Source organism: Oncorhynchus clarkii, chromosome 1, assembly GCF_045791955.1.
Source record: "Oncorhynchus clarkii lewisi isolate Uvic-CL-2024 chromosome 1, UVic_Ocla_1.0, whole genome shotgun sequence".
In the NCBI taxonomy this organism is placed as follows: Eukaryota; Metazoa; Chordata; class Actinopteri; order Salmoniformes; family Salmonidae; genus Oncorhynchus; species Oncorhynchus clarkii.
In genome coordinates, this window is record NC_092147.1 from 45,824,235 (window position 1) to 45,848,278 (window position 24,044).

A 24,044-nucleotide genomic window follows, 5' to 3' on the forward strand; every position below is an offset into this window, starting at 1 on the left:
GGAAATCTATTTACTTATTAAGAGATATGGATAATAAATTCATTCTAAAAATGGAAACGCTCTTGCCGTGGTCAATTTGGCATTCAGATGTTATAATAATCACCTTAAGGTTTACAGTCAATCCCTTGTCTGTTGGGGGTGGAATATATCAATGGTGTATATTCAAAATAATCCTTGTGCTTTTATTTTCAATACTTCCTTTCAGATATGTTTTCTTTAAACTCCTGCTTTCTCAATGTGAGCGTAGGAGTGGGAGAGATGTTTGGGAGTCGCACAACCCTCTGAGTTGTCTAGACCACTTCCTGCCTCAGTCACACAATCACTCTAGCAGCATTATTGAGGTTCCGACCAACAAAAGAGTTTTGGAACGTCTTCAACGACTTGAAAGTGGCTGTGCTTTTGTTCTCCCTTACATAAAAAGACAGACCATACATTGTTTGAGAAATCATCCTATTTTATAAGCTTTGTAGTTCTAAATCCGCATCGGTCTGTATTATATCCTCCTATATCCAATGTACTACTTGAGAATACTTTCATGACGTGCATCTGTTTAAAGTATGGTAGGTCCTGAGCATGCTAACATTTTAAGATTGAAATCTAATCCAATACAATTTTTTATAATGTGTGTGACCACTGAAGCAGAGAGAAACCAGATTGTGATCCAACAGAATCCTAGAGAAGGTGGAGGTTCCATGTCTTATCAAACACATCTATATGTAGTGGAATTTAAATTCTAGTGTGTGCCTGTGGGCTCAATGTTTCATGGTCTGGATGTATAGATGCTTTAGAATATTGTAAAGTTGTTTCTTCTCAAGTGAAGTGGTAAAAAGACGCTGGAAGGATATCTAGATGGTGCTGAATTTGTACCCTTAAAAGTGTGTGTACACATTCGCAAGCGCACACACACACACACACACACACACACACACACACTGTGTGTCTTCTGAACATCTGGTGGCCAAATGAAGCGTACATTGTCAGCAGCCTCAGATAAGCATTCGCTGATGAGGCCAGGGCAAGATAGGCTCCTATTTTTAAAGTTGTTAAGGGCCTATTTGGCGCAATCACTCATTTCAGCATCCGTATCTACTCTTGATAAAATAACTCATTTTCATTCACTTCTGTATGAATGGGCTTTGTTCCTTATCTGTCCCCGAATGGGAGAAATCTGCTTGGCATCACTGGCAGTCTCATCTCTCTTTCTCCCAACCCCCACGGTCTCTTCAGGATGAGAAGAAATGCTTTTTGTGTGACTCCACCGACGTCTACGTCAAAAGCGTGGTGAACACCACCACCGGCCACCGGGTGGAGAACGTCGTGACCACATTCGCCCCCAACCGCTTGAAAACCTGGTGGCAGTCAGAGAATGGTGAGTTCTCGTGGTGGGGGGGGGGGGGGGGGGGCTAGTAGGCAGAGGAGTTCAATTAATGGTGACTCTCTCACTCCCGCCTCTTGGCATATTTTCACCCTCCAATCCCTTAGCTTTAATCAATGTGAGGGAAGGCTTCAAAGAGAAAGCAGTAATGGCTGACCTGTCATAAACTTTGGAATAACAGGATGAACCCATTGGGAATGATTAGCTAGGTAGCCGTTGGGATGACACACTGTGTACACCGTGTAATGGATGCTCGTAAGGAAGTTCTCACTTCTTACTAGGCTTGGGCGGTATACCGTATATAGATTACAGTTTAAACTATTTTTTTGCTGCAGTTTTTCAATACATTTCAATATTTGTGGCTACCTATTTAAATAAATACCTGCTGTCAACTTGTGCAGTACGTTAGGAGATCATGCCGATCGCGTTGATCAGTTCACCTGTCACATTATTTGACATAATGAAGCTCACCGTATTTCCCCAGAACAGTTGAACGAGTCACGTGTTTGTTTGTAAATTGCACAATGGGAGAAGGCAGGAGCAGGTGAGTCCAGCTGACAGGGGTCGTGTTTTATATTGAAGGTCAACCATGTTTTTTTTTGCTTCAATAGAGTGATCAGGGGCATGCAAGTATAGTTTTCCTTCACAGAAAATACATTAGTGCAACACATTAGGCAGAAAATAGCTTCATTTTCATCAGATGACAACAGAACTGCAATGCTATTTGGCTGGCAGCCACACTCATTAAATGAGCTAACAATGAAAAAGCAAGGTATTTTTTTTGCAAAAACAATGCATGGCTAACATATTTCAAATGTTTATCAAAGAAGGAACATAGAAAGATATTTCTCATGTGTTTTATATTTTTTTCTGCTTGAAAAGCAAGTAATTCTGCATTAACGCGACCCCTAAGTTTCACATGCTAGTTATCTAAGTACGTGGCTGAACTAATAAGGGGACGGGGCATCATATAGTGTTAGCTTTCTGCCGTGTTTGAGAAGTCAAAGCCCTTCGGATGAGGTATATCTACTGCTGCCGCTGCTGTCTTGATTTCCTTGCGTTATTGCTCCTCTCCGTTCTCGGCTCGCCTGCCTCTACTCTGAGCACTTGGCCTTTAATGATTACTCAGAGGCCACGAGCATTGAAATCATCCACAACTTTAAAAGGGAAGTGCGTTCAAAAAGGTCATTTCCCTATATTTGACATATATTTCCAAGGCTATGAGGTTGAAATAATAGAGTGACATTTAGAGAATTCGGATAATACCAGGCGATATCAGTTAATAGACCAATAACAAATAACAAAGAGAGTCGGTTACACATCCCTCCCATTAGGCTCCTCCAATTAGGTCCCTCACTCAGACGACTCCCATACAGTTCTTACAAAATTCTTGCTTGAGAAATTGCTTTTTGCTAAAAAAGAAAGAAAGAAGCTTTTTGTTACTTTTTGAACATTTTCATTGAAAACAATCACAGGAAGGTAATTGTGACCCAGAAATGATTTGATATTGAAATAAAAACGGCTGCATTGTACCTTTAAAAAAAAATAATAATAATTTTGATATCCCAAGTACACCTTGTCTTGAAAGAGTTAACTCCCAAAATAGGGCTGCAAGGATATTGGATTCAGAAAGTCATCTGATAGGACTTTGGGGAGGTTATGGTGGAGGAATATAGCGGCCAACTCCACCGATGGGGGTTGGAAAAGAGGCAGGGGATTTTCATTCATAATCCAGACATTACCGTACTAGATCCGCTCCGATACTGGCAGTGTATGACCCAGACCAAAACACAACCTCTTACGTACATAAGCACAGAAAAGGTTTCCCCCAAACCCTCTGTAAAACTGACACTCAACAATCGTTGCTAGAAAGCGTATTATTACTTCTTTAGTTGCCTTATGTTGTTGTATGGCAAACATGACTTATAGTCCGTTGGAATACGTGGTGGCTTGTTGTTGCTCTTGTTGCTACTCATTAAACATAGCCGCTTGACTTTAGTTTTACCAAAGAAATGTGGACATTTGGAACAGCTATGTTGTTATTTGCTGTTTAACTGCCCCGTGGTTATGCTTAAAACCCACCGCGTCATTTTGTGGCAAAGAAGATGGATGTCAGGAATCAGAAGGGCAGCCGTGAGATTGATATCATAGAATGGAACCAACCATGATTAGACTATGGAAGGGAGAGAGTCGAAGAGTTAATGCAAGTGTTCCGTTCCAGAGGAAGCACTGGGAAGAGTGGATAAGTGTCGTGTAGTGTTAAGCATTCCAGATTGTGTTATGCTTGGCTCAAGTGGAACCCTGTAAACTAATTTTTTCTCTCTCCATCCGTTTCACCCTCTCTGACTTCATAACTTTTTGTAATTCTATCCTTCACTTGCCTTTTGACCCTTTCTCTTTCCTGGCCCCTCTATCTCTATCTCCCTCCCCTTTTCCATTTTTGGCCACCTCTTTTTTTTAAATGTCCCTCTCTCCTTTTCCTCTCTGTCTCTTTTCCCCCCTCTTCCTCTTTTTCTTCGCAGGTCTTGAGAAAGTGACCATCCAGCTGAACTTGGAGGCGGAGTTTCATTTCACCCACCTCATCATGACCTTCAAGGTAACCAATGGAGATGCTGGGTCAGAGGGCTCGCTGTGGGGGAGCATGGGTAATGTGTAAGGGGATGCTGGCTGGCCTGTCTACTCAGGAGATTAGCACAAGACTTGGTCTGGGAGGTCTCCCCCCTCCCCCCACACACACACACATATCCCCCAGCTGTGTGTGAGCCCGAGGAATGTGGAACAGACCTCCTTCCCGTCCGGGATTGTTCGCTCCACACAGATCTAGCCTGTATAACATTACTCACAATTGCAGCCTATTTATGCTGTGTGAAAGCACTTTTGAAATACAGCCAATATTGAACTCAACTGTGTCATCAAGCCTGTGTGACAAATACAAAAGTTCCAGTTATGGATGAATGTACTGTAACAGACATTCCCAATGGCTAGCAGCTTCTCATAAGAAGGATGTCAAGTAAAATGCCAGAATATGTCCCCTGTTGTTCACAGATCTTTCAACATCAACATGTCCACATAGTATGACTCAACTTTCATTGTAATTATGGTATTGTAGTATATCATTTTATTAGATAGTTCACACCTGTATTCTCTCATGGCGCGTCATCTTTGATTACAGCGAATTATGTTAGTTTAGAAAAAGTTTGCCATTTTCCAGATGTACTCCAGGTCAAATTGCTGGTCGTAACCTCAGTGTGAGGGTATATCATCAAAGTGCACAAGTATGGTTTCTTCTCCACGACAGACCTTCCGGCCTGCTGCTATGGTGATCGAGCGCTCGGCTGACTTTGGGAAGAACTGGCAGGTGTACCGCTACTTTGCATACGACTGCGCGGCGGCATACCCTGCCATATCCCCGGGGCCCATGCAGAAAGTGGATGACATCATCTGCGATTCGCATTACTCCGACATAGAGCCGTCGACAGAGGGAGAGGTGTGTGTTCCGAATTACTGAGTTTTGAGAGAATCTAAATTCTATCAATGATAGGTTTATACACTGAGTTTACAAAACATTAAGAACACCTGCTCTTTCATTGACATAGACTGACCCGGTGACTCCAGGTGAAAGTGGCAGGTAGCCTAGCGGTTAAGGGGCCAGTAACTGAAACGTCGCTGGTTCGAGTCCCTGAGCCGACTAGGTGAAAAATCTGTCTGTGGCCTTGAGCAAGGCACTTAACCCTAATTGCTCCTGTTGCCCTGGATAAGAGCATCTGCTGAATCACTCAAATGTAAATGTTATTGACGTTACATGTTAGATCCACTTCAATCAGTGTGGATGAAGGGGAAGAGACAGGTTAAAGAAGAATTATAAAAGTGCCTTTGAAAGGGGTTATGGTAGTAGGTGCCAGGCGCACCGGTTTGTGTCAAGAACTGCAACGCTTCTGGATTGTTCACGCTCAACATTTTCCCGCGTGTATCAAGAATGGTCCACCAACCAAAGGACATCCAATCAACTTGACACAACTGCGGGAAGCATTGGAGTCAACATGGGCCAGCATCCCTGTGGAACACTTTCGACACCTTGTGAAGCCCATGCCCCGGTGCATTGAGGCTGTTCTGAGGAGGGTGGGGTGCAACTCACTAATAGGAAGGTGTTCTTAATGTTTTGTACACTCAGTGTATGTCAAGTCATTTGTTGTAGCTAAGTAATAACCAATCACATACACAACACAATGAAAGTCGAGTGTAATCGCAGTGACTGTCTCTGTAGGTCATCTTCCGAGTTTTGGATCCAGCTTTCCGTATTGAAGATCCCTACAGCCCCAGAATCCAAAGTAAGTTCCAGTGACGACACGTGTACTTAATGGTTTATATCTGTTCTTTTGATCCTTCCCATTTTCTGGGGGGAAAATACCAGCTATGTGTTGCCTGTTAGCCAACTAGAACTGCAAAACACAATTATTACGCATAATGACCTCAGGGCTAACAATCTACAAGCTAACGGCTAACACATGTCTCCGAACGATTCAGACATGTTGAAGATCACCAACCTGAGGGTGAAGTTCACCAAGCTGCACACCCTGGGAGACAACCTGCTGGACTCCCGCATGGAGATCAAGGAGAAGTACTACTACGCCGTCTACGACATGGTGGTCCGGGGTAACTGCTTCTGCTACGGACACGCCTCCGAGTGCGCCCCCGTCGCCGGGGCTGGGGCTGGGGATGGAGTGGAGGGCATGGTGAGTTCTCCCTGATAAGGTTGTTGTAGTTTTCATCAGGTCTCCTTATGTGTGGACATTTGTGCACTTTGTGTGCGTGTGTGTGTGTGTGTTGCCGTTTAAGAACAATTGTGTTTGTGTTGGTGAGAGCGTGTGGGTCGACATCTGCGTGCGCTTGGGAGACTGTTTGTGTGTTTGCGGACAGCATGTGTCTTGCGTGTGTACGTGTTTGTCTGTGTGTGTATGCTCTGGAGAGAAAAAGGCAAACAATGCAGTTCCTGTTTAGTCTCTGCTACGGCCTGTCTGTCTGTCTGTCTGCGGAAAGGCTACTCTGCCTTTTGGTCACTTTTATTATACACCAGGAAAGAGGAAATGAACCCTATTTACTCTCCTCTTCCTCTCAGTCATTTTGCAGTGTTTTTCAAATGGATTCCCTCACATTAAAATGTCTTAAAAACAAAACTAGATACAGTAACACCTTGCCTGAGGAGGCCTAACATAAAAGCTACGTAACCCCGCCATAAGAGTGGCATAGTGGCTGTTATAGCGACACCAAACTTGGCACGTATCTGCTATTATCTTGAAGGTTTTATTATTTAATTGTTAGTTTGCTCATTTTAACTGGATCCAAGTCAGTCTGTCTGTCAACGTATTGTCCTTTGTCTGCAGACCAGATGAGAGCTAGCCAACACTGTAAACATGTCCTGCTGCCATCTGGAAGGGGAATACGCGGATAGAGCTGGAGGAAAAGCAATATCTCAAGCAACTGTTCCTTTTGTCTGTAGTTTCCCCTTGCTTTTGCACTGATATCTCAGCTGTAATGGACCATAATGGCCAAGGGAAGCTGATTCAAATACCACTGTTCCACCAGAGGCCTGGGTCTCTGCACAGTAGTTGATAGGTCCCTGAACTATACTATTAAACCCTGAATATGGCCTGTGAAATCATTTTAAGGTCGATGTCAATAGATCGTTTGTGTTCGTAGTTTATGCACATGGATAGGATATGAAGTAATGGCATATTGACTGCTTTTAAGTGCTTAGTAAATGTCTAATTCAGTTGCTCGCCTCCATTTCTGAATGATATTCCTAAGGTGCATGGCCACTGTATGTGCAACCACAACACCATGGGGCTAAACTGTGAGAAGTGTCAGGACTTCTACCACGAGCTGCCCTGGAGACCAGCCAAGGGACGCAACACCAATGCCTGTAAAAGTATGCCACTTTACCCTAACATGTCTTTTTTTTACTAGAGGGAAATATTATAGCTTGTGGTCCCCTTATAATTGATCGCTTATGATGACAGGCTGCAGTGTCTGCTCAGTCAGTTAACAACCGTCCAACTAGCTTTTCTATGAACACTGTGAATCAACGTTGTCTGCTTGCCTTCGTCTCTCTCTGCAGAGTGTAACTGTAACCAGCACTCAGGCTCGTGTCACTTCGACATGGCAGTTTACGTCTCTACGGGTAATGTGAGCGGCGGTGTGTGTGACGAGTGCCAGCACAACACCATGGGTCACAACTGTGAACAGTGCAAGCCTTTCTACTACCAGCACCCAGAGAGGGACATCCGCGACCCCAGCATCTGTGAACGTAGGTCGAGCCTCCAACTCCAACCCCCCTCTACGGCTCCCCTCCCCTCCACACCCCACCATCCAAACCCAGCCTTCACCTCTCTACCTCCAGCCATCCTTGTTACATTCTCCCCCGTTACTCCTCCACCTCTTGAACCTCTGTTTCTTCACCTCTGCCTCCATCCTTGTACGCTTCTCCGCCACTTTGCTCCACCCACTCCCCCTCATCTCGTCCGTGACTCTGTCTGTCTCTCTTTAGAAAATATAGATGTTTCACATTTTCCCTTCCTCCCGCCTGGATCTGGATCTGCGATCTGGCTCTGCGATCTGGATCTTTGATCCTGCCTCTGTGACCTGGATATGAGCGAGAACACCTGGGCTTTGAGGCTATGTCAGCCAAAGCAGTGTGGTCTTTTAATCCCAAACCACTGTATGGTGTAGAAGAGACCCTTCTCATGTGTCACCTCCCCCCCTTTCATGGCTCTCTGGGTAGGCCGCTGGAGATGCATAACTGGCCTCAGCCTAGCATCTAGGGAGAACCTCATCGCAGTCTGCGTTGATGTGTGAATAATGGGCTTGTTAGGGTTTTTCACATTTGTCTTCAGTGTTTGGAGTCCTGGTGTATGTGTGGTGTGTGAGAGAACTTCCAATATTCCTTTGTAAGACTTTTTTTCCCAACCCTTTTGTTTTAAGTTTGGTCATTTTGTTAGCACGTAGATAGCTACAGTTAAGCACACAAATCATTGATGCAGATGTTCAAATAACCTTCAGAAGTTACAGTATATTTCCTTCATCAAGAGGAAAATATCAAATACCTCACATTGATATTGACCTTGACCATTTCTTTTTTCATCCCGTTAGCTTGTCACCACTGCAGCGTTTCTACTCTACTAGTTCCATGCACAATACCCCATTTTACATCATAGTTCCTAACTCAAATGTTCCTGATGATTCCCATCTCTCCGTAGCATGTAACTGTGATCCGGTGGGCTCCCTGAATGGCGGGATCTGTGACAGGATGACTGATGTGTCGTCTGGACTGATCACTGGCCAGTGTCGCTGCAAACCCAATGTGGAGGGAGAGCGCTGTGACCAGTGCCAGCAGGCCCACTATGGCCTGGGTGACCACCCTCTGGGCTGCCTGGGTAAAGACACACACACATTCACGCACACGTCTCGGGTCTTTTCCAAGTCCTTGCATAGGCTTTTTCAAGCTGTGTATTTCAGCATTTTATTAGAATAACTACTCTTTGTTGTTTTTCCCAGCCTGCACCTGTAATACCCTGGGGACAGTTCCTGGAGGGAGTCCGTGTCATACAGACTCAGGAGATTGTTTCTGCAAAAGCCTGGTCACAGGGAGAGACTGTGACCAATGTATGGTAAGGAACCCTATTATGATTTACTTACTTTGTACACGACACTTTGTACTCAAATTCAACTGTGCAAACTGAGAGACCAGAAAGTTAGCCCGGACACTATGTGAGAGTCAGTTGACTTACGATTACCAATTTCCACTAACGCTTCACTAGCCAGCTAGTTACACATCTGCTACATGCGTTCTGTAAGTGTTTTTTGGTGGCTTGGTTTAGTCGTCACCAGGGCTGTAAATCTTGTAAAGAGACTGGTACATCCGTCCACAGCTTGGAAACAGCTTTTGCAGTGAAACATAGTGGGAGGTCGTTAACAACGTGTCATTAAAGGAGTGTTTTTAACAGTGTGTGTGTGTGTGTGTGTGTGTGTGTGTGTGTGTGTGTGTGTGTGTGTGTGTGTGTGTGTGTGTGTGTGTGTGTGTGTGTGTGTGTGTGTGTGTGTGTGTGTGTGTGTGTGTGTGTGTGTGTATCCTACAGCCTCAGCACTGGGGGCTCAGCAATGATATGGATGGCTGCAGACCATGTGACTGTGACCTGGGTGGAGCCCTCAATAACGAGTGAGTTCAAAGTTCACATCTCTAATTCTCTTATCTAAATGCCTGTCTGTTACCCAATTTACTTTACAAATTCTTCATACTTTCTTATTTCTTTTGATCAGTGGTGTAAAGTACTTATGTAAAAAATACTTTAGAGTACTACTTAAGTTGTTTTTGGGGTTATCTGTGCTTTACTTTACTATTTATATTTTGGAAAACTTTTACTTCACTACATTTCCAATGAAAATAGTGTACTTTTTACTCCATACATTTTCCCTGACACACAAAAGTACTAGTTACATTTTGAATGCTTAGCAGGACAGGAAAATGGTCCACTACACACACACTTATCAAGAGAACATCCCTTGTCATCCCTACTGCTTCTGATCTGGTGGACTGAGCGTTGGAATGTGCCCCTGACTATCCGTAAAAAAAAACTATAGAAAATAGTGCCGTCTGATTTGCTTACTTTTGATACTTAAGTATATTTGAACAATTAAATGTACTTTTGATACTTAAGTGTATTGAAAACCAAATACTTTTAGACTTTTACTCAAGTAGTATTTTACTGGGTGACTTTCACTTTTACTTGAGTCATTTTCTATTAAGGTATCTTTTACTTTTACTCAAGTATGACAATTGTATACTTTTTCCACCACTGCTTTTGATACAGCCACAAAAGTCTTAAAATACCTTGATGTTGAAACTTTTAAACTCGGTCCTCTCTCTCTCTGACTCCAGCTGTTCTCAGGAGACTGGCCAGTGTGCGTGTAGAGAACACATGTTTGGCCGGCGCTGTGACCAGGTGGAGTCAGGCTTCTATTTCATTGCCCTGGACCACTACACCTACGAGGCCGAGGACGCCAAGTTTGGACCTGTGAGTTACCTACCTCATCACGTGATCATGGTCGATTCATGTCCACTACGCCTACTCACCTTTTGTCTTTCTCACCCTCTATTTTTCCCTCCCTCTCTTCTTCCTCCAGGGTTTGACAGTAGTGCAGAGACCTCGCCCGCAGGACCGTAGCCCCACCTGGACAGGGATAGGTTTTGTCAACGTTCCTGAGGGGGCTTACCTGGAGTTCTCCATTGACAACATCCCCCACTCCATGGAGTACGACGTCCTCATCCGCTACGAGCCTCAGGTCAGCCTCAGCACATATCACATATCCCTCCCCCTTCATGGGGTCATGTCCCTACCCTTGTTTACCTGTTTATGTCTATGTACCTGTTGTGTTGGCGTAGTTACCAGACCAGTGGGAGGAGGTTTTGATGACAGTGATGCGGCCCAGTTTGATTTCAGCAGACAGTCGCTGTGCCAACACCATGCCCGATGACGACAACCAGATGATATCCCTTCATCCCGGATCACGGTAAACACACACCTCCTCCTCTGTCTGTGTGTATGTGTTGGTGGGAGGGGGGACTGGTGGGTGACTGGTCAAATCAAATCAAATGGTATTGGTCTCATACACATGGTTAGCAGATGGTATTGCGAGTGTAGCGAAAATGCTTGTGAGAGTGAGTGATGGCCTCTGTCTGTGTACTAGGTATACTCTGTGTATGCACCTTGGAGGTTCCCCTGGAGCACACTGGGAACACATATTTAGTGTGTGTGTCATAGGAGTGTTTGAAAAAGTGTGTGTTATTTTCTGAAATCCGTCTTTTTCTTGTCTCCTCAGATACATGGTGCTCCCCAGACCAGTGTGTTTCGAGGCAGGGATGAACTACACTGTTCGTCTGAGCCTGCCCCTCTACTCTGCACTCAGTGACGTACAGTCCCCATATACACTTATCGACTCGGTTAGTCCCCCCCCCACACACACACACAACTTTTCCTTAAAATACCCATCAATGTCAATTGTAGATTTACGCTGAAATGTCAGCTACTCGGATTTCGTATTAGGATTGAGCCTTTACTGACTCCATGCTAAATCTCATTCCATCTTCTGTATCTCTCTTCCTCGTCTGTAGATTGTGCTAATGCCCCACTGTAAGAACCTGGAGATCTTCACTGGTTCTGTGGGAGGTGACGTGGCCACCAACAGTGCCTGGGACACGTTCCAGCGTTACCGCTGTCTGGAGAACAGCCAGAGCGTAGTGAAGACCCCGTCCACAGACATCTGCCGCAACTTCATCTTCAGCGTATCTGCTCTGCTGCACCGGGGAGCTAAAGGTATGGGGACCGCACTCCCAACACTGAAGTATTCTTCAACATACTGGTATGCTCATGTATTTGTTTCTTAACTAAAGGTCTTTGTTAGGGTTGAATGACGTGAACCCGTTTACCGAGATTTACCACCCAAAACCACTCCCTTTTTCAACGGGATAAATAACTGCGAGAAACCAATTATAATAAATGTGTCTACTCAGTGTGGGGAAACACAGCCCATCTCAGTATGGAGCGCGGATCACTAGGCTCGTAGACCTATTCATCTCATCATGGTAACTTTGTTTCTTGTGCCAGGTAGGCCCTACATTTGCTGTAATATAAAGACTGAATGCTTGCCAATTTACACATCTCCATCTGGATTTTGGGGGTCACCTTATTTATTTTTTTATTGTAATTGTAATGTTATTTGTAAAAATTGTTTTTAATTGCTGCTGCAGAGATTTAAAACAGCCTATCACTCAAAAATGGTTGCTTTAAATCAGTGCATGCGCAAGCACTCTCGCACAGTCTCTCAATTCCATTCAAATTGCAACCAAAATATATAATCCTGTTCAAGATTGATATAGGTAGATGTGGTGCATTCAGAAAGTATTCAGACCCCTTGACTTTTTCCACATTTTCTTACATTACAGCCTTAATCTAAAATGGATTAAATAAAACATATTTTCCTCATCAATCTACACACAATACCCAATAATGTCAAAGCAAAACCAGGTTTTTAGACATTTTTGCAAATGTATTAAAAATAAAAAAACAGATACCTTATTTACATAACTATTCAGACCCTTTGCTATGAGACTTGAAATTGAGCTCAGGTTCGTCCTGTTTCCATTGATTATCCTTGAGATGTTTCTACAACTTGATTGGAGTCTCTGAATGTCCTTGAGTGGCCCAGCCAGAGCCCGGACTTGAACCCAATTGAACATCTCTGGAGAGACCTGAAAATAGCTGCGAGAAACTCCCCAAATACAAGCTTGTAGCGTCATACCCAAGAAGACTCGATGCTGTAATCGCTGCCAATGGTGCCTCAACAAATTACTGAGTAAAGGGTCTGAATACTTATGTAAATGTGATATTTCTGCTTTTTTGTGGAAAAGGTCAAGGGGTCTGAATACTCTCCAAAGGCACTGTATATTCTTAATATGCTTTAAAAAAAGACACTTCCGGTTTTGTCGGGAATTAGTAGGTTAACCGGTAGAAAAGTGATTTATTCTCAGGATGGAACATTTGTAAAATACCTGGAAAATATTCAACTCTAGTTTTTGTCCTAAAGTTTGCATGTGGTGGACATTGTTTTGGAACGCCTGAATTGAATTCCAACGTTGACCTGCCACCTCTGTCTGGCAATCATCATCAGTCAATCTCCCCATAGACTGTCTACACTAAAAGCCTCGGTCTCTCCGCTAATACAGCAGCAGTTTCCATTCCTTTCTTTTCCTATCCCTTTCTTTAATTTCCTGTCAATCCTCTGTCCTTCTGTACTCTATCCCCTCCGGTGTCTCTGGCATAGTGCAGTCATCTCCGGTTTCCGGCCCATGCCACTCATCAACAGTTACACTGCGTCTCTATCTCTCTATAATCTCCTCATGTATGGACCTGTAGCTTGATTATAGACCCTCTCGGATCCTGAAATGCCCGTAGAGGAACATTCTCAGCCCGCCGCAGCAGTGAATCTCCTTCCCTGTCAGACAGAGTGAGAACTGACAGGCTATAGCATATGCAGGGTTCCTGCTATCGTATCAACGTTTTCACACAGGTGGTCTGATTTAGAGTAGAAGAGTATGGCATAATATCAAATATAAAATAGAACCCAATTCTCTATCTTCGAGGGGAACTCTTCTCACTCATGGTCGGCAAAAAGTAAAGACGTTTATAACAAAGCTATACTGTATATGACGGTACCTACTTTGCAACATAATACTGTAGTTAGATGTCTAGGGGAAGAAAAGTAATTGTTAGGATTGAAATAAGTGTGATATTATTTGATTGGCTTTGTATTCGTTGTCTCTAGGAATGCTGCCAATATTATTTAAAATCCTCCCAGCTGTGGAAGTCACATTATCTTGTCTCAATTGCCATGTGGATGTTGTTTGAGGTCCCACGTGGAGGTTGTTTGAGGTCTCACGTGGAGGTTGTTTGAGGTCCCACGTGGAGGTTGTTTGGGGTCCCACGTGGAGGTTGTTTGAGGTCCCACGTGGAGGTTGTTTGAGGTCCCACGTGGAGGTTGTTTGAGGTCTCCTGCACAGATGTAGTTTCTGCACATTGCTGCATGTCTTCACAAAGCCAATGTGGTTTCGTAGGTCCCGTTTAAGTCTTACCCCAGTCTTAGTAGATGATAAAGATCAGAACGTCTAAACCAGTCTTCAAGGTCTGTGTGCAATAATCTAGCCCACAGATCAGTTCACCTCCCTTAGATCTGAAGGTCCTCACGTTGCTGTGGTGTCCCCTTACTAAAGTTGGAATCCTTAGTTGCTACAGCCATGTTTGGACGTACATTAATGATATATATACCCATTGATTCTGGAAGGATAGAACTTCTAAATGCCTCATGAGCTTAGTTCAACTGTCGTACCCCATCAGAAGCCAAAATAGAAGCTTGTTTTACTCCAATATTTGTAATGTGCTTGTAAAAGAAACAATGTCCCACTGGGGGAAAGAACTGGTTGAATCAACATTGTTTCCACATCATTTCAACAAAAAAATCCAATGTGATGATGTTGAATCAATACGGAAAACTGATTGGATTTGCGAAACGTCATCAATGCAAGGACATTTTGTCTTTTTCTCAACAAACTTTTAACTTTAATCCAATGATGTTTGTTGATTTCACACTGAATTCACATTAGTTGACAAACTCAACCAAAGGTAAATCAAAGCTAGACATTGAAATGACATCTGTGCCCAGTGGGTTATAGCCTCAAAACATGGTTACGACTATACGTTTTATATCATGGACGGTCAGTCTTTGCATCCATAGCACTGTTAATATATTTTTTAAAGTGGTTACATTTCACCAGGCCCATCTCTCTGCTTTTTACCAAACACAGACAGGGTGACTGCTTTGTTATTGTTTAAATTCGAGCTTTAAGCCACAGTGGTTTAGATGTGTTTCAGAAGTCCCAGGCGTGTTTTGATTTATGAGGACAGCATAGAGACTTCAGAGGATAGTGTTGAAGGAGTCCAGGCTTTGGCAGAGTCTGGCTCAGAGCATATCATTACCATCTATCCAGGACGAACCTTCGGGGATGTTTAGTTCATATAGGGACACAAAACTCACACTCTACGGTTGCACGTACTTAAGCTTGCGCGCGCACACACACACACACATTCCCATGCCTGCCTAAAATCCCCCTCCCCTGACACGACCTAGTGAATACCAGTTCATTCGTCTCCCTAATCCACTCATGGACTCACTGTCCTCTATGGAATGTCTGGTACCCCTCTCTCTCTTTCCACACGTCTGTTGAGAAGGATATGGTCCCTTTGTGAGCCTGTCAGTCTGATAGATAAAGAGGTGTTGTTGAGGAAATTCCTCAGTCGCCCTTAATGAAACAAACCTTTGTCAGTATGTCAAAGGCAATATATACTGAGGCAAATATATATTGAGACAAATGGTTAACCAGGGTTTTATGTACAGTCAGTACCTATACCATATTCAAAACTGTTTGGGTGAAATACCTTACTTGTGTATCCAGCAGCAACTATTGCCCCCATTTGAACAGATAATTCCAGATCGTGTGTTCAACTCACTTTTAAGCCCATTCCCTCACTTTGTCTTTAACGTTTCCTCCGGTCTCTGTTTCTCCAGCATGCCAGTGTGACCCGCAGGGCGCCCTCAGCACGGTGTGTGCCGCCAGCGGTGGGCAGTGCCAGTGTCGCCCCAACGTGGTAGGCAGGAACTGTGACAAGTGTGCCCCTGCCACCTTCCTGTTTGGACCCAGTGGCTGCAGACGTACGTTTGACTGAAGTGACAAGGCTTCCCTGTCAGTGACGCATCATTACAGGCACTGAATCTGGTACTTATCACTCCCTTTGCCCTCCTCCTCTCTCCCCCCCCAGCCTGTGATTGCAATCCACAGGGATCGGAGGATGCGTTCTGCCACGAGGCCACAGGCCAGTGTGTGTGTATCCCCGGGGCATACAGCCGTCAGTGTGACCGCTGTCTGCCGGGTCACTGGGGCTTCCCCAACTGTCGCCTCTGCACCTGCAACGGTCACACAGAGCAGTGCGACCCCTACTCCGGAAAATGCCTGGGCTGCCGAGAACAGACCACTGGACACAACTGCGAGAGGTCAGCCAGGGGTCAATGTGGGTTGAGGAGTCAGGCGTCAATGGTTAAGGTGGCTCATTGGTGTATGGCTGGATGGGTAGGCATTATACTTGGTCCTTAGAAGTCAGCCATTTGCCTAAATCTCCCCGTAGCATAAAGCCACTTGACAACTTTGTTTTGTTGTTGTCTATAATAAAGACATGTATGTGAATGATAGAGTGATAGATACCACCTTTTGCCTTTTCCCTACAGGTGTCTGGAGGGTTACTACGGCGACCCCGTCCTGGGTTCAGGGGACCATTGTCGGCTCTGTATGTGTCCGGATGGGCCCGGAAGCGGGCGACAGTTTGCCGGTGAATGTTACCGCGGTCTGGACGCCCCTTACCAGGTGTTCTGTGTCTGCAGCCCCGGGTACAGAGGTAGGCAGCCAATAACAACCACCTGCCAAGATTTATAGCGCACCTACAGTAGTAAACTAGCGAAGCATGGCAGGATTACTTATTATACTTGTTCCCTGCTTCCTATGTTCAGACTTGTTCCCTAGGAAGCAGATGATTTGTATGCATTCATGTTGAAGCTTGGGGTAACGTTCCATGATGTCAGTGGAGGCTCCTCAGAGGAGGAAGGGGAGGACCATCCTCCTCAATGAATTTCATAACAATTTAAATTGTAAAACATGTAAAAAGTTATCCTTTTTAGATAGATAAATAATATCCAAATAACTTAAAACACACTATTATGCAAAGAAGGTCTACAGTAGCCTCAACAGCACCCTTTAGGGTAGCACCATGGTGTAGCTGGAGGATAGCTAGTTTCCGTCCTCCTCTGGGTACATTGAATTCAGTACAAACCTAGGAGGCTCATGGTTCTCTCCCCTTCCATAGACTTACACAGTAACGTCCTCCAGCCTATCAGAGCTCTTGCAACATGAACTGTGACTTGTTGTCCCACCCAATCAAAGGATCAGAGAGTGAATCTAGTACTGAAAGCACAAGCTACAGTTAGCTAGGACTGCAGTGTATACAATGTGGTAAGTAGTTGTGAGAGAAAGACAATAGTTGAACAATTTTTAACAAATACATTTCTTTCAAAATGAAACAAAGGTTAAAAGAGTATTTGAACATTATTTCCCGAGAAAAGTTATATATTTTTTGGTATCTGGAAGTGTGACATGTCAAATTAAATGAAACACGTTCTACGACTGACTGTAATTTCTTTGAATTGCACCGAATTCAATTATACTTCCTGTCACGCTAACTCAAATTCTACATCCTGTGGGGTGGGGCCAATTCAATTAGAATTTCAGCTCATGAGTTGAATGGGAGTCAATTCCAAAATTCTGAATTGAACACAACCCTGGCATACAGTATGTTATTGTGGAAGTAAATATATAGGCAGTCATTATTTCTGATAGTGTGGATAGGTGAATAGATTGTTGTTGTAGAGGTGAGTGATGACACAATCATTTCGGTGAAGGGGTTATTAAGCACTTTTCCCCCCCTTCGCCCTTTACCTCTTGTTCCCTCTCCCCTACAGGTGCCAGATGTGAGGAGTGTGCCCCAGGTTACTATGGAAACCCCCATGAGAACGGCGGGCAGTGCCAACCCTGCCAGTGCAACAACAACATTGACATGCTGGATCAGGAGTCCTGTAATGTCAGAACGGGTGAATGTCTCAAATGTCTCTATCACACCGAGGGTCAGGGCTGCCACGGCTGCAAGCTGGGTTACTATGGAGATGCCCTCACGCAAAACTGCAGAAGTGAGTAAAAAAAGTTAACTTGCATTTCTTTGTTATGTGTTTGTTGTATCAATGTGAGGTGAAGTCATTGTCATTGTCCAATTGCTAACCTGCTAGCAACATCTCTTCTCTCCCTCAGAGTGTGTTTGTAACCACCTGGGCACCAATCCAGCCACGTGCCCGGTGGTGGGTGACTGCCACTGTGATCTGGGCAGCGGGCAGTGCCAGTGTCTACCGAATGTGCTGGGTCAGCACTGTGACCAGTGTGCCCCCGACACCTGGAACATGGCCAGCGAGACGGGCTGTGACGCCTGCGACTGTGACCCCAACCACTCATTTGGGACTTCCTGCAATGAGGTGGGTTCTCACACGACCACGCCCATCTTCTGTTGGGTCCTAAAGGTCACATTTCTAGTATTTATGCATGTATTTTGTCCACAGCTGAGTGGCCAATGCTCCTGTAAGCCTGGCTTTGGGGGTAAAACGTGTCGGGAGTGCAGAGAACTGTTCTGGGGAGAACCTGAAGAGAAATGCAACGGTGAGTTGGCACATCTCAATCAGAAGCATTGCAGTTATTCGTGCTGACACCACACTGACTAAATTTACATCTTGACACACACTGAGGTGTATGTGTGCGCACGTGTGCATGTCTATGTGCATTTGTGTGTGAGAAAGCTCCAACCCGACAATTTTTAATTGCAACACACGCAAAGGAGGCCTTTAGTGTTAATGACTACGGTATCACAAGCAGCCACATTCCCCTAGCTTCGTATCATGGGAATGTGTAGGAGTTTCAGCTATGGTGGAGAAACTCACTGCATCCTCTCCTTACTGTGGGAGCCAATATTAAGGCCAGATGTGCTCTCTCACCCGGCGGCTGTGTTTCTATGACAAACAGGCAGGGGGGGGGGTCTGTCTAAGCCTCCCAATATCCCGCCGGTGCTCCACAATGCACCTTTGTTCTGATGGCGTGTCCTGTTGGAGGGACGGCTGTCCAACACAGTGACTGCTGCTGAAAACAAAGGAATCTTTGTCACAGAGTAGAAATCAATGGAGCAGAGCAGCCTGCTGAATTATCCACTGAAGGACACATGAATTGGCTTCTGATGTAGGCTAGTCCCTTGAGTCGAAATGTGCAGTCACTGTATGAAGTGTCCACTGTGGTAGTTGAATCTACTTCAAACTTTTGTATACATTGTTGACAACCAGGTACAACCCTAAATCTGTAAACAAGGGCACCCTCATAGACGTCATCCTGACCAACTGGCCCTCCAAATACACCTCCGCTGTCTTCAACCAGGATCTCAGCGATCACTGCCTCATTGCCTGTATCCGCTACGGAGCCGCAGTCAAACGACCACCCCTCATCACTGTCAAACGCTCCCTAAAACACTTCTGTAAGCAGGCCTTTCTAATCAACCTGGCCCGGGTATCCTGGAAGGACATTGACCTCATCCCGTCAGTTGAGGATGCCTGGTCATTCTTTAAAAGTAACTTCCTCACCATTTTAGATACGCATGCTCCGTTCAACTAAGAACAGATATAGCCCTTGGTTCACTCCAGACCTGACTGCCCTCGACCAGCACAAAAACATCCTGTGGCGGACTGCAATAGCATCGAATAGTCGCCGCGATATGCAACTGTTCAGGGAAGTCAGGAACCAATACACGCAGTCAGTCAGGAAAGCTAAGGCCAGCTTCTTCAGGCAGAAATTTGCATCCTGTAGCTCCAACTCCAAAAAGTTCTGGGACACTGTGAAGTCCATGGAGAACAAGAGCACCTCCTCCCAGCTGCCCACTGCACTGAGGTAACACGGTCACCACCGATAAATCCATGATTATCGAAAACTTCAACAAGCATTTCTCAACGGCTGGCCATGCCTTCCGCCTGGCTACTCCAACCTCGGCCAACAGCTCCGCCCCCCCCGCAGCTACTCGCCCAAGCCTCTCCAGGTTCTCCTTTACCCAAATCCAGATAGCAGATGTTCTGAAAGAGCTGCAAAACCTGGACCCGTACAAATCAGCTGGGCTTGACAATCTGGACCCTCTATTTCTGAAACTATCCGCCGCCATTGTCGCAACCCCTATTACCAGCCTGTTCAACCTTTCTTTCATATCGTCTGAGATCCCCAAGGTTTGGAAAGCTGCCGCAGTCATCCCCCTCTTCAAAGGGGGAGACACCCTGGAGCCAAACTGTTACAGACCTATATCCATCCTGCCCTGCCTATCTAAGGTCTTCGAAAGCCAAGTCAACAAACAGGTCACTGACCATCTCGAAATCCCACCGTACCTTCTCCGCTGTGCAATCTGGTTTCCGAGCCGGTCACGGGTGCACCTCAGCCACGCTCAAGGTACTAAACGATATCATAACCGCCATCGATAAAAGACAGTACTGTGCAGCCGTCTTCATCGACCTTGCCAAGGCTTTTGACTCTGTCAATCACCATATTCTTATCGGCAGACTCAGTAGCCTCGGTTTTTCTGATGACTGCCTTGCCTGGTTCACCAACTACTTTGCAGACAGAGTTCAGTGTGTCAAATCGGAGGGCATGCTGTCCGGTCCTCTGGCAGTCTCTATGGGGGTGCCACAGGGTTCAATTCTCGGGCCGACTCTTTTCTCTGTATATATCAATGATGTTGCTCTTGCTGCGGGCGATTCCCTGATCCACCTCTACGCAGACGACACCATTCTATATACTTCCGGCCCGTCCTTGGACACTGTTCTATTTAACCTCCAAACAAGCTTCAATGCCATACAACACTCCTTCCGTGGCCTCCAACTGCTCCTAAACGCTAGTAAAACCAAATGCATGCTTTTCAACCGTTCGCTGCCTGCACCCGCACGCCTGACTAGCATCACCACCCTGGATGGTTCCGACCTTGAATATGTGGACATCTATAAGTACCTAGGTGTCTGGCTAGACTGTAAACTCTCCTTCCAGACTCATATCAAACATCTCCAATCGAAAATCAAATCTAGAGTCGGCTTTCTATTCCGCAACAAAGCCTCCTTCACTCACGCCGCCAAACTTACCCTAGTAAAACTGACTATCCTACCGATCCTCGACTTCGGCGATGTCATCTAGAAAATTGCTTCCAACACTCTACTCAGCAAACTGGATGCAGTTTATCACAGTGCCATCCGTTTTGTCACTAAAGCACCTTATACCACCCACCACTGCGACCTGTATGCTCTAGTCGGCTGGCCCTCGCTACATATTCGTCGCCAGACCCACTGGCTCCAGGTCATCTACAAGTCCATGCTAGGTAAAGCTACGCCTTATCTCAGTTCACTGGTCACGATGGCAACACCCACCCGTAGCACGCGCTCCAGCAGGTGTATCTCACTGATCCTCCCTAAAGCCAACACCTCATTTGGCCGCCTTTCGTTCCAGTTCTCTGCTGCCTGTGACTGGAACGAATTGCAAAAATTGCTGAAGTTGGAGACTTTTATCTCCCTCACCAACTTCAAACATCTGCTATCTGAGCAGCTAACCGATCGCTGCAGCTGTACATAGTCTATCGGTAAATAGCCCACCCATTTTTACCTACCTCATCCCCATACTGTTTTTATTTATTTACTTTCTGCTCTTTTGCACACCAATATCTCTACCTGTACATGACCATCTGATCATTTATCACTCCAGTGTTAATCTGCAAAATTGTAATTATTCGCCTACCTCCTCATGCCTTTTGCACACAATGTATATAGACTCTCTTTTTTTCTACTGTGTTATTGACTTGTTAATTGTTTACTCCATGTGTAACTCTGTTGTCTGTTCACACTGCTATGCTTTATCTTGGCCAGGTCGCAGTTGCAAATGAGAACTTGTTCTCAACTAGCCTACCTGGTTAAATAAAGGTGAAATAAAAAAAAAATAAATAAAAAAATGAAATTAGAAAGTGATTATCAAACCAAAAGTGATCGAACCAAAAGGTATAGAGATGACTTTGATAGCTTTAACATAGGACTTAAACAATGAACTTCTCGGGCAGGCTGTGTAACAGTGTTGGTTCAGTCCCTCTCCTTGCCCCAACCTGGGATAGAACAGGGACCCTATTAACACATCAACAACTGCCCCCCACGAAGCACCGTTACCCATCTCTCCACAAAAGCCGCGGCCCTTACAGAGAAAGGGAAACAAATACTTCAAGGTCTCAGAGCGTGTGACGTCAACGATTGAAACGCTACTAGCGCACACCGCTAACTAGCTAATCATTTCACACCAGTTACACTCACCCCCCTTTGACCTACACTTTCTCCGCAGAAACCCCAGCAGCTGGGCAGAGCGCAAATGAGTGATCCTGGTAAACAACATCAATGTCAGACCACCTCATATTGATTTCCCCCCCAATCTGGAGCAGCCCAACAGCTAAACATGACATAAAACTAGCTTCAAATGGTGCAGTTCGTTAGTATGTTATAAATGTGGAGTGTGACGTTGTACAGTTGTCCATCCCGCCATTTGTGTGGCTTTTGCAGTGATTTGAAGGCAGTTTGCTTCCTGCAAAACCTACATACACTTCCGTAGGAGCCATGTCCACTGCGCCTTGTACATCAAAGCCTTGTCCCAAACAGTGTGTGTGTGTGTGTGTGTGTGTGTGTGTGTGTGTGTGTGTGTGTGTGTGTGTGTGTGTGTGTGTGTGTGTGTGTGTGTGTGTGTGTGTGTGTGTGTGTGTGTGTGTGTGTGTGTGTGTGTGTGTGTGTTGGCCCATGATGAAAGACTGCACCAACTGTAGACCATTGAAGGTGTAGTTTACAACCATCTCTGCCCCCCTCCACCCCTAGGCCTAGGCAGAGGAATAGAAACCATATGGGGGATCCATGTCACAAAAAAAACGCTGGAAATGCCCTCCCTTGCCTGCTCACAATCATCATATCTGTGCTGTAACGTACAACATGCGGTGCAGAAACGAAAGAAAAGAGGCACGTTTAGGTATTTCAACATAGACCCGGCTATATTCTGGAAATTGTTCATTGAAAAGTGAGGTGAAGGATTTTCTCAGAAAACTAAGTTGGGAATTGCCATGGACCTCGCCATATTATCACGATACTTAGGTGCCGATACGATATATATTGCGATTCTCACGATTCTATGTATTGCGATTCGATACTGCGTATGGCTCACTATGTGTCTGCTGCAGAGACGAGAGAGCACGAGTAAACAAGTTTTGATCCGTCATGGAAACAAAAGTGCTGAAAACATGTCGGCTCACTGTTTAAAAAGATGGAGAACAAGCTATAGGCGTTACAGGAGTTTTGGAGCAGGTACAGCCGATTAGCTACTTGGCATTAGTAACATTAGTAGCATTTGTCTCCCCTGAATGAGTCATTAGTTACGCTAAATGCAACAAAACTTTTTTTTTAAATGCAGTGGTAAATATGTTTTACAGTGGTAAATATGTTTTACAGTGGTAAATATGTTTTACAGTGGTAAATATGAAAATAAAAGCTTCCAAATCAAACTAACATCCTGACTGCTCTCTCGCGGTTTAAACCATTTAGTTCTATGTGTCTGCACAAACCGTCTCCCTGCTCATGTTGCTGTCCACTCAGTAGTGCTAAAGTTCAGCCTCAGCTGAGCTCCTTTAAATGCTTAGATTTTAATTTTGCACGTGCTCATTTTCGTCATTTATTTGAGACACGTCTTTGATAAAAAAAATAACTAATGCCTTTATTCCAATGCATTCGATTTATCTGCTGATTTTCCATTGCTTGCTGTTGTCAGTCAGCTGTTTCGAGCGCTCATTGCTTTGTTTTTCATGTGCGCTCGCTCGGGTGTTGGTGCTCTCTGTGCCGTCCGTGGCTAAAAAGAAGTAGACCATTTATTCAGCTGTATTTTTTTCTAGCAATATTTGTTTTCTTTCATGGATCAGCTGATGACGGTTGCCAGTGTCACTAGACAAGTAGCCTATAGCTAGACACCAGTGTGCATCCAATCTATCCAACATGAATGACAGTAGGCCTATAGTTGAGTCTCACTTATAAGCATTTGATTTTGCAATGGCATAGGCCTACATGACTTTGGATTTATGTACCCATGAGAACTGTTTTCACGGCAAAACATAATGACATTTTACATATAGTTATACTTACAGTGCATTTTTCAAGATCGCGAAGAAGTAAAACATTTTTATTGTATTTTTTTTACATTTACCCTTTATTTAACTAGGCAAGTCAGTTAAGAACAAATTCTTATTTACAATGACGGCCTACCAGGAAACAGTAGGTTAACTGCCTTGTTCAGGAGCAGAACGACTGATTTTTACCTTGTCAGCTCGGGGATTTGATCCAG

The 24,044-nt window shown here is 44.8% G+C and overlaps 1 protein-coding gene across 1 annotated transcript in view; it reads left to right on the forward strand.

Annotated features, from left to right (window-relative positions):
- LOC139407926 (laminin subunit beta-1-like) overlaps positions 1–24,044 on the forward strand; it is a 36,238-nt gene that overhangs the window by 2,712 nt on the left and 9,482 nt on the right. The window contains exons 3-23 of the mRNA XM_071151813.1: positions 1,228–1,369; positions 3,898–3,971; positions 4,674–4,862; positions 5,640–5,703; positions 5,900–6,108; positions 7,181–7,301; positions 7,491–7,679; positions 8,629–8,805; positions 8,927–9,039; positions 9,508–9,587; positions 10,308–10,443; positions 10,553–10,711; positions 10,812–10,939; positions 11,249–11,369; positions 11,541–11,742; positions 15,548–15,691; positions 15,799–16,030; positions 16,262–16,428; positions 17,546–17,770; positions 17,889–18,106; positions 18,191–18,287. Of these exons, the coding sequence (XP_071007914.1) occupies positions 1,228–1,369; positions 3,898–3,971; positions 4,674–4,862; positions 5,640–5,703; positions 5,900–6,108; positions 7,181–7,301; positions 7,491–7,679; positions 8,629–8,805; positions 8,927–9,039; positions 9,508–9,587; positions 10,308–10,443; positions 10,553–10,711; positions 10,812–10,939; positions 11,249–11,369; positions 11,541–11,742; positions 15,548–15,691; positions 15,799–16,030; positions 16,262–16,428; positions 17,546–17,770; positions 17,889–18,106; positions 18,191–18,287 (3,187 nt within the window). The remainder of the gene's footprint in view (positions 1–1,227; positions 1,370–3,897; positions 3,972–4,673; positions 4,863–5,639; positions 5,704–5,899; positions 6,109–7,180; positions 7,302–7,490; positions 7,680–8,628; positions 8,806–8,926; positions 9,040–9,507; positions 9,588–10,307; positions 10,444–10,552; positions 10,712–10,811; positions 10,940–11,248; positions 11,370–11,540; positions 11,743–15,547; positions 15,692–15,798; positions 16,031–16,261; positions 16,429–17,545; positions 17,771–17,888; positions 18,107–18,190; positions 18,288–24,044) is intronic.